Here is a 12,847-nt window from a genome sequence, read left to right on the forward strand (position 1 = left end):
CCTATGCCTGTCCCGCACGCTCGGTGCTCACGCTCGGCTCAGTCTTGGCTCTGCATCCTCTTCCTTGTCCGTCTGCCACCGCACGTGCACCATGAACAAAGCACCTGCAGAGCGCTCCATGTCTCTTCGTCCACGTCTGGTGCATCCACCCCAAGAGGCTCTACTGCAATAGAATCTGTCGTCTTCCTGCGTGCCTTGCCTGCTGCTCCCTCCAGCTCGTCGCCTCCGTCGCCATTGTCGTCCACTTGGCTCGTTCTGGCGTCGAAGCCGGCCGCCAACGCAAGACGCGTCCCGAGATCCGCCTGCGCCGCCCGTTCCGTCGGCGACGCAGCGTCGTCTCCTGTGGCATGGCTCTCCGTCGGCGTGACTCCGGTTGCAGTGAGCGATGCAAAGTCTCGACTGGCAATATGTTCCGTCGACAAGTCCTGCGAAAGCTGCTCGCGATTCTGCTTCGCCACGGCTTGGCGAATGGCCCGGCTCTTTCGCAGAGCCGCGATGCGGTTCCTGTACCGAGCCCGATCGTGCCGCCTGTCCATCATCGGCCTCCGCCCCTTGTCGCCACTACGAAAGCGCCTGCGCCGCCTCTCCCAAAATGCGTTGCGAACCATGGTTTCCACTGTGTGACTGCCTCGGATGTGGTCCTGCTGGCGGCTTCCCGTAGAGTATAACGCCGTCGGGATTGCCAAGTCGCTCCGCATGTCTGTCGAGAGGGACGATGATGTCGTGTCATCCACCGAGCCGTCACCCGACCGTCTTTGGGCGGCCTGCGCCACGCCACAAGCAGTCGATCTGGCATGCGCATCATGGGCGTCGTCTGTCAGCTCCGGAATCAACGAGAGCAGCCGGCCTCTTGTTGGAGGCCTGAGCCACGGCTGGACGTCGTCGCCGTGCCCCTCCTGCCCATCGTACATCTGCTAGACGGCGAATACATCGTGCTCATCTGTCCCAGCTGTCAGGCGTCTATGTCCCGGACGATGCACAGCCGGGGTGGGGGCTCCTTACCGTCGTGGCATTCCGCGGCGCCGGGACTTGGTGCGGCGTCGCGGGCCTCTTCCAGGCCCGTCGTCTTCTTCTATGAAGACGTCTTGGCTCCCTGCGCCGTGTCCGACTTGTCGTCCGACTCATCCGTGTCGTCGTCGACACCCATCTTCAGCGCGGCGGCCTCTCCCACCTCCATCTTATGCAGCTGCTCCAGCTTCTGCTGCTGCGTGAGCGCCTGCTGGCCGTCCACCACCTCGAAGCCATCCTCCTCCTCGTCTTCCTCCTCGTCACTATCGCCCCGCTCGCTGGACGGCGACGCGTCTACGAGGCGCGTGGGTGCGTCAGTCCCTGGGTGCGGGCTGGTCGGCCTGGAGCGCGGCCGCAGCAGGCTCGACGGGAGGGGCTTGATGGTCGGGTCGAACTTGGCGGGCAGGCCGAGCACCTTGGCCACCTGATGGGCCTCCTCGTCGGGCGTGTTCTGCACCTCGAGCTCGTACGTGCTGCTGGCTTCGCTGTCGGCCTCGTGACGGCCGTGCGTCTTGGCCAACATGCCCACGTACGTCTGGCGCGTCGAATCATTTGCGCGCTTCACCTTTTTCTTGATGCGCTGCTCCGTCGGCCGCACGACCACGACGGGCACGGGCGAGTACTGCAGGCAGTATTTGGAGAAGGAGTTGCGGGCGTTGACTAGCCCCTGGATGCCGCCGAGTGACCGACCCTTGGTGCCCACGATGAGCATGGCGGGTTGGTACATTTGGATCTGCGCGTGGCGGTGGTCAGCCTGCGGGTGTCATGGACGCGGGACACGAGTCGTAGGAGCATTGTCGCTGCCAGCCAGGGAAGGGGCAGGGGCGGGTGAGGTGAGGGAGGAGCGGGGAAGGGGAGCAGAGGACGTACCAGCTTCTGAAAGGTCGCGTGCAGCTTGCCGACGGCATACTCGAGGACAAAGCTGATGGCGCGGTTGGCACCATTCTTGGCGAGGATGGCGTCCATGATGTTGTTGGCGTCATCGTGGTATTGCTTGTCGTTGTAGCGAATCTCCTTTTCGATGACGCGAACGCAGACAATCTCGTCGCCGTCATCGACGAGCTCGTCGAGCAGCCACTGGATCGCATAGTCGGAGTACGAGTGCTCGTCGACGCCGACCATGAAGGTCCGTGATCTGCGGCGGGCCTGGTAGCCCTTGTGCTTGACGTTGAGCGTCAGCGACAGCGTGTTGTTCTTGGTGGCCTCGCCATTGGGCACGTTGTCGAAGCCGACGTGGTGCTGGAACCTGTCGTGCGATGTCTCGGTTAGCGCCGCCATGTCTGTCGGTCGGGGGCCGCAGCTGGGTAGGGTGCGAGGTAGAAGAGGCGAGCAGCGGCGTCTGCGGGGGATAAGGGTTGCAGAGATGGCGAAGGCGGGGGGGGGGGGGGTTGATGATGGATATGTAGAGGTAGATGAGACAACAGAGGGGCAAGGCGCATGCGAGCGACGAGCGGGAGGGGAAGATGGATGGGGTCGCGCTGGGGCCTCGCCGGGTGGCAGTGGCCACTGCCCGCTCTTCAATAGAGCCATGGAGCATCCGTAGCATAGCCTCCGCTCAGGGAGGAGGAGCAACCGGGAACGAACTAACTAGTGGGCGGGCTGGCGGCGACTGCGGCGATTGCCCACCTCACCCGCACTGCGCCCGGCGACGCATCATCCATCGGCCGCCCCGGGGCAGCGAGACGGCGGCAGCACAGCGCTCGAACCCCCCGCGCGGCGATGTCGCCAGCAGCCCGAGCCACTGGGCTGGGCCGAACCACAACTGGTGGAGTCGAGCTGGATGGAGGCAGTGTCCCGACACGGGTGGGCAGGTAACTAGCGGGGCAGCAAGCTAAAGCCCGTCGAGTTGCGCGGTTCTAGCAGGCAGGGCCGGGGCCATTGGCGGGCAGCCCGGAGCCCTGGAGACGCCCACCTTCAGGCAATAGGTACTCTCCAGTTAGGCGCAGCCTGACTGATCCGGATAGGCTTCCATAGCCGGCATCGCTGCTGCCCGCCAACGGTGCCTTTGGCCAGTGGGGCCGCATCAGGTTGAATGAAAGAGATGCATTCGGTCTCGGAAGGGCAAGCCGGGGCGGCGGCAGCAGCATTCCAACCACTGGTCCCCGCACCGGCTGCCAGCGAGCGAGGGGCCAAGCAAGCAAAGACAGCCAGCAGCAGCAGCAGCAGTAGCAGCAGGCAGTGACCCGGCGAGCCGCGCCCCACGGGGCTCGACAGAGCAGAGACCACATGCGTGGCAATGCAAGCGTCCTTCGGTGGCCTGGGACAATGGGACTCACCGTCGCCGCCACCGCCGCCCGCCCGCCGCCGAGCCCACCGACCGGCCCACGCCGCCCACGGCCACCGCACCATCCACTATGCGCGCGCTTCACGCCATCGACGGGCCATCCTGGCATCTGGCAAGCAACCCCCCTGTCGTGGCCGGCAGAATAACTCTAAACTCGCCGCCGCATCTCGCCAGGCCACTGCCGGCAGACTGGCTCAGGGCGGGCGTGCTTAGCCGCCGCACGGGGGGGCATGGGCCCCAACGCCGGGCACAGCTGGGCGTGCCGCTCCACCCGAGAGCCGCCGACGCGGGGGCCGCAGCGAGGACCAAACATCCGTTCTGGGGCATGATGGGCGTCAAAGGGAGGGCCCGTCCCGGAACTGGGGTGCCGAACTGGTGTGCACATCACGCCGCCGAGGGGCCAGTTGCGTATAACAAGGCACCCTCTGGCACCTCAAGGGTGGTGTCGTGTCTCAACCCGTCCATTCTTCATCAATGTCTCTCCTTCTTTGTTTGACGGGCAGCGGCGACGTCACTCGACGACACTCGACGGGCTAGCACGCGCAGCAACGCGGCGGGACGGACGCGAAGAGAAGAGAACAAAAAAAAAAAAAAAGATGCTTACCTCTGGTGAGGCGGCGACGGCGGTCGAGAGCGCGACTCACTCGCCGGCGTCAGCTCTCCGTCCGTGGGCGACGGGTTTCGCTGGTTCCGGAAGCTCATGGACGAAATAGATCGCTTCCTGCTCCACGCGTCGACGATGTCATTTGCTGTCGAATAGTCGGGCTTGGGCAGCACATCCTGAAACGAGACACTCGACTTGCGGGGCTCGGCCGACGCCACAGACCGATTGGATAGGCTTCGGAGGCTGATGGACGACACCGACTGTTTCCTCATCCCGCCTCGGTCCGAGCCTTCGTCGGATGAGCCTTGTGAGGACTCGTTGGAGCCACCATTGGACGAGGCGTTGGAGCCCGCGTTGCTTGCCGACGCGGCCGAGTCTCGCCGCCTCGGCTTATCCTGAAAAGCGATGCTGAGCTTGCGTGGCTGCGTTGACTCTGTCGTGGCGACCGCTGCCTGCCGCTCCGGCTCGTCGGCGGCGGGAAGGGGCGGCCGTCCGGCGAGGCCGGCAGACATGCTGACGCCGCTGTCCACGGGTCGTTCCACCTTGGGCTGTTGCTTGGGTGCCGGCGCCACGGGCGAAAAGAAGTAGTCGCCGGCGGCGGCGCCGTTGCCGCTGGCATCGTCAGGTCCGACAGACTTCTTATCGCCATTGGCATCGCGGTTGCCGTCGATGGCGTTGGTGATTTCGGCGCCGTTGGAGGAGGCGCTGGTGCTATCGCCGTCGCTGCTGATGCTCGGTTCCTTGCGCGTGGCTTCTGGGACGGGCGTCATGGGCGAGACATCTGATTCTTCGCTCAGCAGCGGCGGCGAGTCCATGATTGGCCGCCGGGCGGCCGGCTTCCCGACGCTACGTCTGGCTGGTTTCGGCTCGCGGGAGCCGTGGGGGATGCGCCTGACGCGGCCGTCGCCATAGTCGATGTCTGTGGGATCGGTCATGCATGCGAAGGCCTTGGAGCCGTGGCAGGACAAGGCGGAGAAGAGGGAGCGCTTGCGCTGCTGGAGGGGAGGACGGAGGGGAGGAGGATAGCAGGGTTCCGACTGGTGATCCACGGCGGCGGTGTCTGTGTGGTCGCTGGCCCGAGGCCCCGGCTATCGACGTCGTCGTCGTGGTCAGTGTGGTCTGACACGGCAATCTCGCAGGGCCAGCAGGGTGCGGTCCAATCAACGAATGCTCGGGCTGGCTCCGGTCTTGCCTGGGAGGCAGGGTGGGCGGCGGGTGAGTGACGGCGACTCAGAAAGCAGGGCGAGTCCAAGACAACGAGATCTTGCCGTGTCACAGATCGGCAAAAAGATGCCGGCTCGGGCCACACAAACGGCCACCACAAACGGCCACGCGGCGGCAAGGCGCAGGCGCAGGCACGGCACTCAAACGGGCGTGCAGGCGGGACGGTACTGCTGCGGCGCGCCGTCTTGGCGGGATGGCCTTTTTTGGCGATGGGCGGAGGAGCAGGTCGAGAAGGACGTTGGCGACGACGGCAATGGCAATGCCGATTCCACGACGGGGTCCGACGACGATGTCGGGGGGGGCGCGAGAGACGGCAAGTGGTGGGCGGCGGGCGGCGGAAGGAGGAAGCTGCAAGCTCTCTAGTAGCTGGCGGGCCGGGCCACGGACGGTGTACAACGAGGGACGATGGCGGTTTTCGAGCCGGGCGGCGGCGGCGAAGATGGCGGCAACGTCGACGATGATGAAAGGTGGTAGCGGCGATGTTGTTGGAGACGCAAGCCGTGGTACCGGCGGCGGGCAGCGGGAGTGGGAATCGAGGGCGTAACGGGAAGGAGGTATCGAGATCGAACCTTCCGGCGGCTTCTTCAGGCAGCTTCGAGCTGTAACGATCGTCACGGCGAGATAACTTCGGTAGGACGACGGATGTGCTCCTGCAGCAGCTGGACAGGGCAGGGCGCAAAGAAAAAAAAAAGGAAGGCGAGATAGCAAGGACAGGGGCAGAAGAGAAAAATGGAGAGGAAGAAGGAGAAGAAGAAGAAGAAGAAGAGAGGAGGATGATGAGGAGGAGGAGTGAGGAGAGTAGTAGAAGGAAGAGAAAAGAAGAGCCGAGCGAGTAGCCAACAACAGCTCGGCAAGCGTTCAACGTGCTTGCGATGCGATGCGATGCGCAAGAGGTTCTGCAGGTTGCAGGAACGAAGAAGCCTGGCTGGATGGATGGGACGGTGGGTGAGGCACAGTGACAAGGACAGCCCGGCAAGGCAAGGCGATTGTCAAGTCAGGTCAGGCCAGGTCAGGTCAGGCCAGGCAAGGCAAGGCGAGAGGAGTGTTCAGGGAATTGAAGGTAAAGGATCATGCAGCGGGAGCCGGAAACAGGTACCTTAAAGTCCTGGCCGAGCAAGCAAGCACACACACTCCATCTCTCTCACACACACACCTGGCACCCACGTCAACGCCCCAGACCAGGACGCACGCACGCACGCACAACCTCCTACGTACCACCCAGGTTTGCCGGGCTGCCGGGCTGGCTGGCTGGCTGGCTGGCTGGCTGGCTGGCAGGGCCCTACTAGGGACCTTAGTACTAACCCAGGTAGTAGATCCAGCCCTGGGGGGATTATTAGCACCAGGGAGGGCAGGGCTAGTTAGCAGGTGAACAAAGGCAGGCTTGAGGTCCACAGGTACCTGTAGGTAGGTGCTGGTGGTGGTGCCAGGGCGCACGCTGCAGCCCAGTGGAGCGCGTTGCTGTGCGCCGAGCCCGGCACAGGCGGCCGCGGGCGAGGTGGTCCGGGCTGTGTTGGAGCAGGCGAGGCGAGGCGAGGCGAGGCAAGGCGAGGAGGCGAGCTGTGTGCCGACCGACAGTTTTGTTTAGGCGTATTCGTATAGTGATTACTATATTCAGGTGCAGACAGTGTGCCCTGTTGCCGCGGGTGCGTCGTCAAAGTCGTCTGCAGTCGACCTGCGTCCCCAATCAAGATATACTCAACGTACAAATGTGTCGCAGTAGTAGCGGCGTACATACGACCGACCAGGTGAGGCAAGGCGGGCGACCCAGGCGAGTGCCGAGCACGAGAGGCGATGGTGGACACAAAGGCCGGGGGAGGAGGTTGTGAGGGTACCAGGTGGGTACAAGGGCTCTGTACCTGTACTTCCGATGCCTTTCCACCAGGTGCTCACTGCTGGCTGTCTGTCTGTCTGTCCACGCGGGCGGGCACCGGGCAAGCAGCAATGGAGCTGTCGCGCGCCGGCAGAGAGCCCTACGCTGCCTGCCCGCCCTCCACTGCAAGGTGTGGCGGCGGGGGGCCCTTCGCTGCCGCCGCTGCGGGTGCTAAGGTAGCGGGCCGGGGGGGTAACCTGGAATGGATGGAGGGGAGGGGGGGAGGGCCAGGGCAGGGGGGCAAGGATGGAGGGGAGCTTGGACCACCCCGGGCGACCTAAATTGCCAACCTTGAAATAGCGGGGCGTCTCTTCTTTGATGGCCAGACACGGACACACGCGGCCACCGCCCTGCGCGCCCGGAGGTTGGTGAGTGAATGAGTGACTGCCAGAGTGAGTGGGGGCCTACCTGTCATGGACCTTGCAAGCCAGTGCTAGATAAAATACTACCCAAGCTTTGGTTGAGGTCTGGGACCTGGGTTTCCAGGAGGTGGAGAGCAGAGCACTGTGCACTCCCCCCCCCTGTTTTGGACGAGCCCTGCTGCGTACAATGAGACGAGGGTGATGGTGATGGAGTGTTGCGTTGATGACAATGGGTGGATGGATTGCGTCGTCGTCTCTACCGGTCCGTACTGCGCAAACGAGCCCGCAGGCGGTCCTAGAAACTGATCACTCGCAAAGAGGGCTGGTGCCTCGCGGCGTTCCGTGCCGCATGTAAATGCGTGAATATTACCTAGTTGGGTGCTCGCAGCAGCACGCGCCAGCACTGTAATAACCGTAAATCGTAACCGTGATTTTTGTAACCGTGGGCGGGCCCCAGTCAACGAAAAAAAAAAAAGGTGACAGCTGTCGTTTCTGCGCGGCGCCTGCAATGACGTTGATGCCGGTGGTGATTGATGGACGGATGGGGTCGGGCGGCCGCGACACGACCATGTTGGCAGACGACACGGGGCCACCCGCAGCTGTCGTAATACACCAATCCGCCGTGAATATTGTACAGAAGGAGTCTTCAAGGGCTGGCTGGCTGGCTGACGGGTGAGGCGCAGAAAAAGGCCAAATTCTTCTTTTTTTTTTTTTTTTAGAAAAGAAAATTCCACATAAGAAAAAAAGAGGTTGCTGGGACGTCGAGTCGGCACCCGTGTTGGTTTCTCACACGGTAATCCCAGTCTGTCTTTGTCTTGCAGACTAAGCAACTACAAAGTTAACCCCCCCGTTCGGCCACGGGCGCGGTCCGTCCCCGTCGATTCGCTGGCCGGGGATGCCCGTTGACCGGTTCGCGGCAGCCGCCAACCTTGGGAGTCCCCAGCCCGGGCCGCCCCCGGGGGGGGGGGATGGGATGACACATACGCCGAACGCACGCCAAGCTGCAGTCGCAAAGAGGAAGCGCCGCTGCGGACTCGTCGTTGCTTCTGCTCCTGCTGCTTACGATGAAGACGATTTATGGACCCGATGCTTGCATATACACACTCGTGTGAACTAAACTGACGGGGGTGCTGATAATGCTGACGGCCTGCTGCTACGGCGCGACTGCCGCTGCTGCCGCCGCTGTCGATGCGTGGGTGGGCGGCCAAGGGTGGCTGGGTAACTTGGTGGTGGATTAGAGGAGGGGAGGGGAGGATCTTGCCGTGGGCGGGCTGCTTATACGGACGGGGTCTTCTTGGTGGTGCGTGGCTCCTATGACCGCGTCGCACCGGAATACGATACGATGCGATGCGGGTGGATGGATCGGATGGTGACATAGTTACCGTGTGTTTGGCGTACCGAAGAGACTGCTGGTCACCTGATGGGGTGGGGGAGGAGTCACCTGATGACCCGAGGGACGACGACGACGACCGGGACAGGCTCATGTGCCTTTTGTTGGGTCCTTGTTTTTCTTTCTTTTTTTTCTCCTCCCTTTCTCGGTTGGTGCCGAGGAAGGATTGAAACAGACAGACACGGGCGTTGCCGAAGCTTGAACGCCGCCGGGAGGTGGTCGCCTGGTGGTCTCGGCCGTGTATTCGAAACGGGGGGAGATGAGACGCCGCGGGGGCCCCGATGATGTGATGCGAGACCATACGATGAGATGAGGTGGGATGAGATATGGCGAGTCGGCGAGACGCGACTGGACTCGGCCGGTGAGTGGATGAGGTGAGGTGAGGTGAGCGAAGGTGTGTGCATGCCCTTCGTGCTATATGTGCTACGCAGAGGCGGTAAGGGACCTGCTGGTAACACCCAACCGGGCCCAGTTGTGAGGCGAGTTGGCAAGCCTCGGTTGAGCTGTCAATGTGAGTCTATCCTGGCACAACATGGAGCTGCTACTGCTGCTACTGCTGCTACTGCTGCTGCTAGCGGTGGTGATGGTGCGATATCTCGCGTTCGCCCTCGCCTCGCCGCTCAATTGCGTCCGGAAGCTTAGGCGAGACGCGGGACGGAGCGGCAAGAGCCGCCCTGTGTTTCTTCTGGCTTCTGCGGTTCTGCCGTCGCTGCGATGTGACGGGGGGGAGAAAACTGTGTTGAATATGATGCTGTGCTACTCTACGCCCGCGCGGAACAAGGGGGTCGGTCCGCGTCTAGTCTCCAGGTAGCCTTCCTGTGTGCCCAAGGAGGGGGAGCCGAAAACGTTGACCTTGTCTCGACCTTTCTTTCCCCCGTATTTCTTTTCTCGTTTCTGTCTTTCTCCCCACCGCCACGGGTCACCGTCTGTCTTCTTCTCTATAACATACATTGTGGTATCGCCGCTGCAAGTATGTGGCGTCGCTGGCCCAGCTCGTGCACGTGGGGCGGTAGCTTCACAACACACACACACACACACACACACACACACACACTCTCTCTCTCTCTCTCTCTCTCTCTCTCTCTTATCGCTCTGTTGCTCAGTCTCCATGCACTCCAGGCACTGTGCTACGTACCGAACGAGAGTGTACGGACGGATGGACTGGCGAGGGGACACGTTCCCACTGGGGGCGTTCTGCAGCACACATAGACACGGGGCAAAGACGGGCGACAGCCCCGAAGTACTAGTTTAGGAACCAGGGAAAATATGGAGCCGAAACAAGGTTATTTTTATTTCTATTTATTCCCCTCGCGGCGCCCGGGTGGCGGTCAGGCAGGCACTCGAGCAGGCGAAGAGAAAAAGGAGGGGGGGAGAGCCTGGGTTTGGAGAGAGAAGAGCTAGACGCACGCACGCTGACGCACATGCATACATGCCGAAACGTGCTTTGATCAATAGCTATGATGTCTGCGGCGGCGGCGGTGGCTGGAGCTGGTCCGTCACGAAGCCCAACAGTTCGGTACTGTACATGACTCTGTGTGTGTGTGTGTGTGTGTGTGTGTGTATGTGTGTGAGGGAGCCGCGGCATGAAAGCGACGTCAAGAGACGTGACCGGGATGCAACGGGTACTCGATGACTCTTTCCATTGCTTGCTACCAAGTACCTACGAAGTGAATCGTACCTGTACGAGGTAACAGCAGTACTGCAGTACTTCCCGGTAGAGTCCAGTCACCAACATACTGGCAGAAAGACAGAATAGATGGACCAAGAGTCGAGTCCGTGCGCGCCCTTGCCTGGCTTGGGCCTGCCTCGGCGCCCCGGGGCATGCATGCGCGCGCGTGGGGGAATTTTGATGACATGACATGGGGATGCCATCCCATCGGGAGGACGCAACATCACAGTTACCCACGCACCCAAAGCCGTTTTGGAATCCACATCAGCAAACCACCTCCCTTGCCTAGTTCAGTCAACCAGTAACCTAGCTACTAGTTACTACCTACGGTACTTGCTGGCCACCAACAATAAGCTGCTTTCGACCCACCACCACCACCACCAGACTAATCAACACTTGCCTCTGCAACTAGTAGGTTGTCCGATGTTCCCGCGAGCTGGAAAGGTTCAACTTACGTGGCATGTCTCCGAACAAGCAAGGTAGTACGAGTTGTTCAGCACGTTGCGGCGGCACAGGCAAGCAGACTTGCAACATGGGAAGTCAGCGAGAGCACGTCGATGGACGGATCGATGATGAATGGGATGGACGATGACAACGGAGCCATGGACCAACCTCAGACGCCCGGCGGCCCTTTTTTCAGCTCCAACGCGCGCCAAGACGATGGGCTGCAGCCGCAGCCGCAGCCGCCTCTCATGCCCGGACAGAGGCCGACCGACACACATGCCGCCTACCTCGGGTCGTCCTCATCCTCCTTCTAACCATTATCATCATCATTACCATCATCATCCTCCATGCGCGACAACTCCCATCATCCCCAACTATTACTAGTACGAGTCGCGGGTCCCCTCCCCCCAAAAAGGTCCCATGCCCCCCCATTGGTGCCGAAACCAGGGATTTGCAAGGCTGATACCAACTGCCCACGAAGAAAACGCTAGTACTAATAGTACGTACGTGATAGTAGCCCGCCGTAGCCTGATTAAGACTGCCCGACATGGGAGGGCTTACACGGCGTCATGTACCCCATCCCCATCTCCATGTCCTTGTCCTAGTTACCTACCTCCTCTGACGGGGGACGTAAGTCTGAGGATGGAGGGAGGGAGGGAGGAACGGACCAAGGAAGCGACATAGGGGCCGAGACTCCGGCGGCCCGCCACATAGCTGCTGCTACTAACGTACTACTTGCTTGTGCGTTTCTTTTTTGTAACCTGTTAAGCCTGTTTCTGTTTTTCTTGCGGCAGCCCGGCTTTCAAGGTTAAAAAGTAAGCTTGTGTCGACGCCATGCATCCGTCCGTGCATCCGCCCGCCTGTCCTGCTGCCATGTGCCACATGCCCCCCCCCCTTTGTCTTTGCTCACGGCCACGCCCCCGGCTGTCCAACTGCGTCCGTCCATCACCAACGTACTGTATGTACGTACCCCACGCATAACGTGCATCCAGCCATCGGCTCGCATCTCTCTTATTTCTCCTCCTCGGCCGCCGAGCTCGCCGAGGAACGAAAGAGGCGTACCGGCGGCCTCCCCCCCTCCCCACCGTTGGGCCACCTACGATGGCCGCCCGCCCATTCTTGTCAGCGACTCGAGTCGGCGTCGCGGGGAGAGGCGCGCAAACCACCAGGCACTTTGTCCGAAACATTGAAAGACTCCTAATCACAGGAGTGTTGCACAAGCCCAGGTAACTGTCGGTCCCCCGCCCCAGCATGGCTTTCCGTCCCGATGCTAGTACGTAATAACACCCCTCCGCCTCCCAGTTCCCCAATCCAACTCCATACCCGGCCTCCATGCTCATCACCCGCACGCACTCTTACTGTATTCTTGGCGCATGCAAACTACATACACATACAGCAACTTCACATGCAGCGTGTGCCTATAAACCTGCCCGAGGTGTGCGTGCGTGTGTGTGTCCGTCCATGTTGGCTGCGGACCGCTTGCCTCGTTGGATCTGCCGAAGCCCATATCTGACGATCGCTTCGGCCCGGCTCGACCTCCATCAATACCGACCACCCTGCCCTCCCCCTCCCCCCAACCTCCCACCCAAGTTGAGAGTACGGAGTACGTTACTAGGTCTGCCAAGCCTGTGCCCCCTTCCTTCCGCCTTCCGGTCTCCTCCCCCACGGCGGGGCTCCCCCCATCCCCTCCTCCTCTCTCAAAGTGTTGTGTGTTAATGCCCAGGGTAAGCAACACAACGCACCCTCGCCGTCGTCGTCACCGTCGCCGAGGCCGGCCCGGCCGGGACGGTCGCGTGTTTCGTCGTATATGTTGCGGGCGTCGGAGCAAAACGACCCGCCGCGGGCCAACAACGTGAGTCCTTCAGCTCTTGCATACCTAGGTATGTACTACTTTGTATTTGATAAGTGAGTTTCGTTGCTCGTCGCAAGTACCACCGCCCTTAGATCGCCGCGCCGCCACCGCCACCGCCCATGTTCTTGCCTTGGCGTTGC

At 61.6% G+C, this 12,847-nt stretch overlaps 3 protein-coding genes across 3 annotated transcripts; all 3 read right to left on the minus strand.

The window, feature by feature from the left end:
* Positions 1-38: 38 nt before the first annotated feature.
* On the minus strand, positions 39-911 carry JDV02_002837 (uncharacterized protein; the record flags this gene model as incomplete). The annotated part of the gene is made up of 1 exon (XM_047983911.1): positions 39-911. The coding sequence occupies one exon, from the start codon at positions 909-911 to the stop codon at positions 39-41; it is 873 nt and encodes a 290-aa protein (XP_047839883.1).
* Positions 912-1,072: 161 nt separating this feature from the next.
* Positions 1,073-2,286, minus strand: JDV02_002838 (uncharacterized protein; the record flags this gene model as incomplete). Its single annotated transcript, XM_047983912.1, has 2 exons — positions 1,073-1,741; positions 1,879-2,286. 2 exons carry the CDS (start codon positions 2,284-2,286, stop codon positions 1,073-1,075), a joined length of 1,077 nt encoding a protein of 358 aa, XP_047839884.1.
* A 294-nt stretch (positions 2,287-2,580) lies between these two features.
* On the minus strand, positions 2,581-4,831 carry JDV02_002839 (uncharacterized protein; the record flags this gene model as incomplete). Its single annotated transcript, XM_047983913.1, has 2 exons — positions 2,581-3,743; positions 3,897-4,831. The coding sequence occupies 2 exons, from the start codon at positions 4,829-4,831 to the stop codon at positions 3,677-3,679; spliced, it is 1,002 nt and encodes a 333-aa protein (XP_047839885.1). The 3' UTR covers positions 2,581-3,676.
* Between the last annotated feature and the right edge of the window lie 8,016 nt (positions 4,832-12,847).

Source organism: Purpureocillium takamizusanense, chromosome 2, assembly GCF_022605165.1.
Source record: "Purpureocillium takamizusanense chromosome 2, complete sequence".
Lineage (NCBI taxonomy): Eukaryota > Fungi > Ascomycota > Sordariomycetes > Hypocreales > Ophiocordycipitaceae > Purpureocillium > Purpureocillium takamizusanense.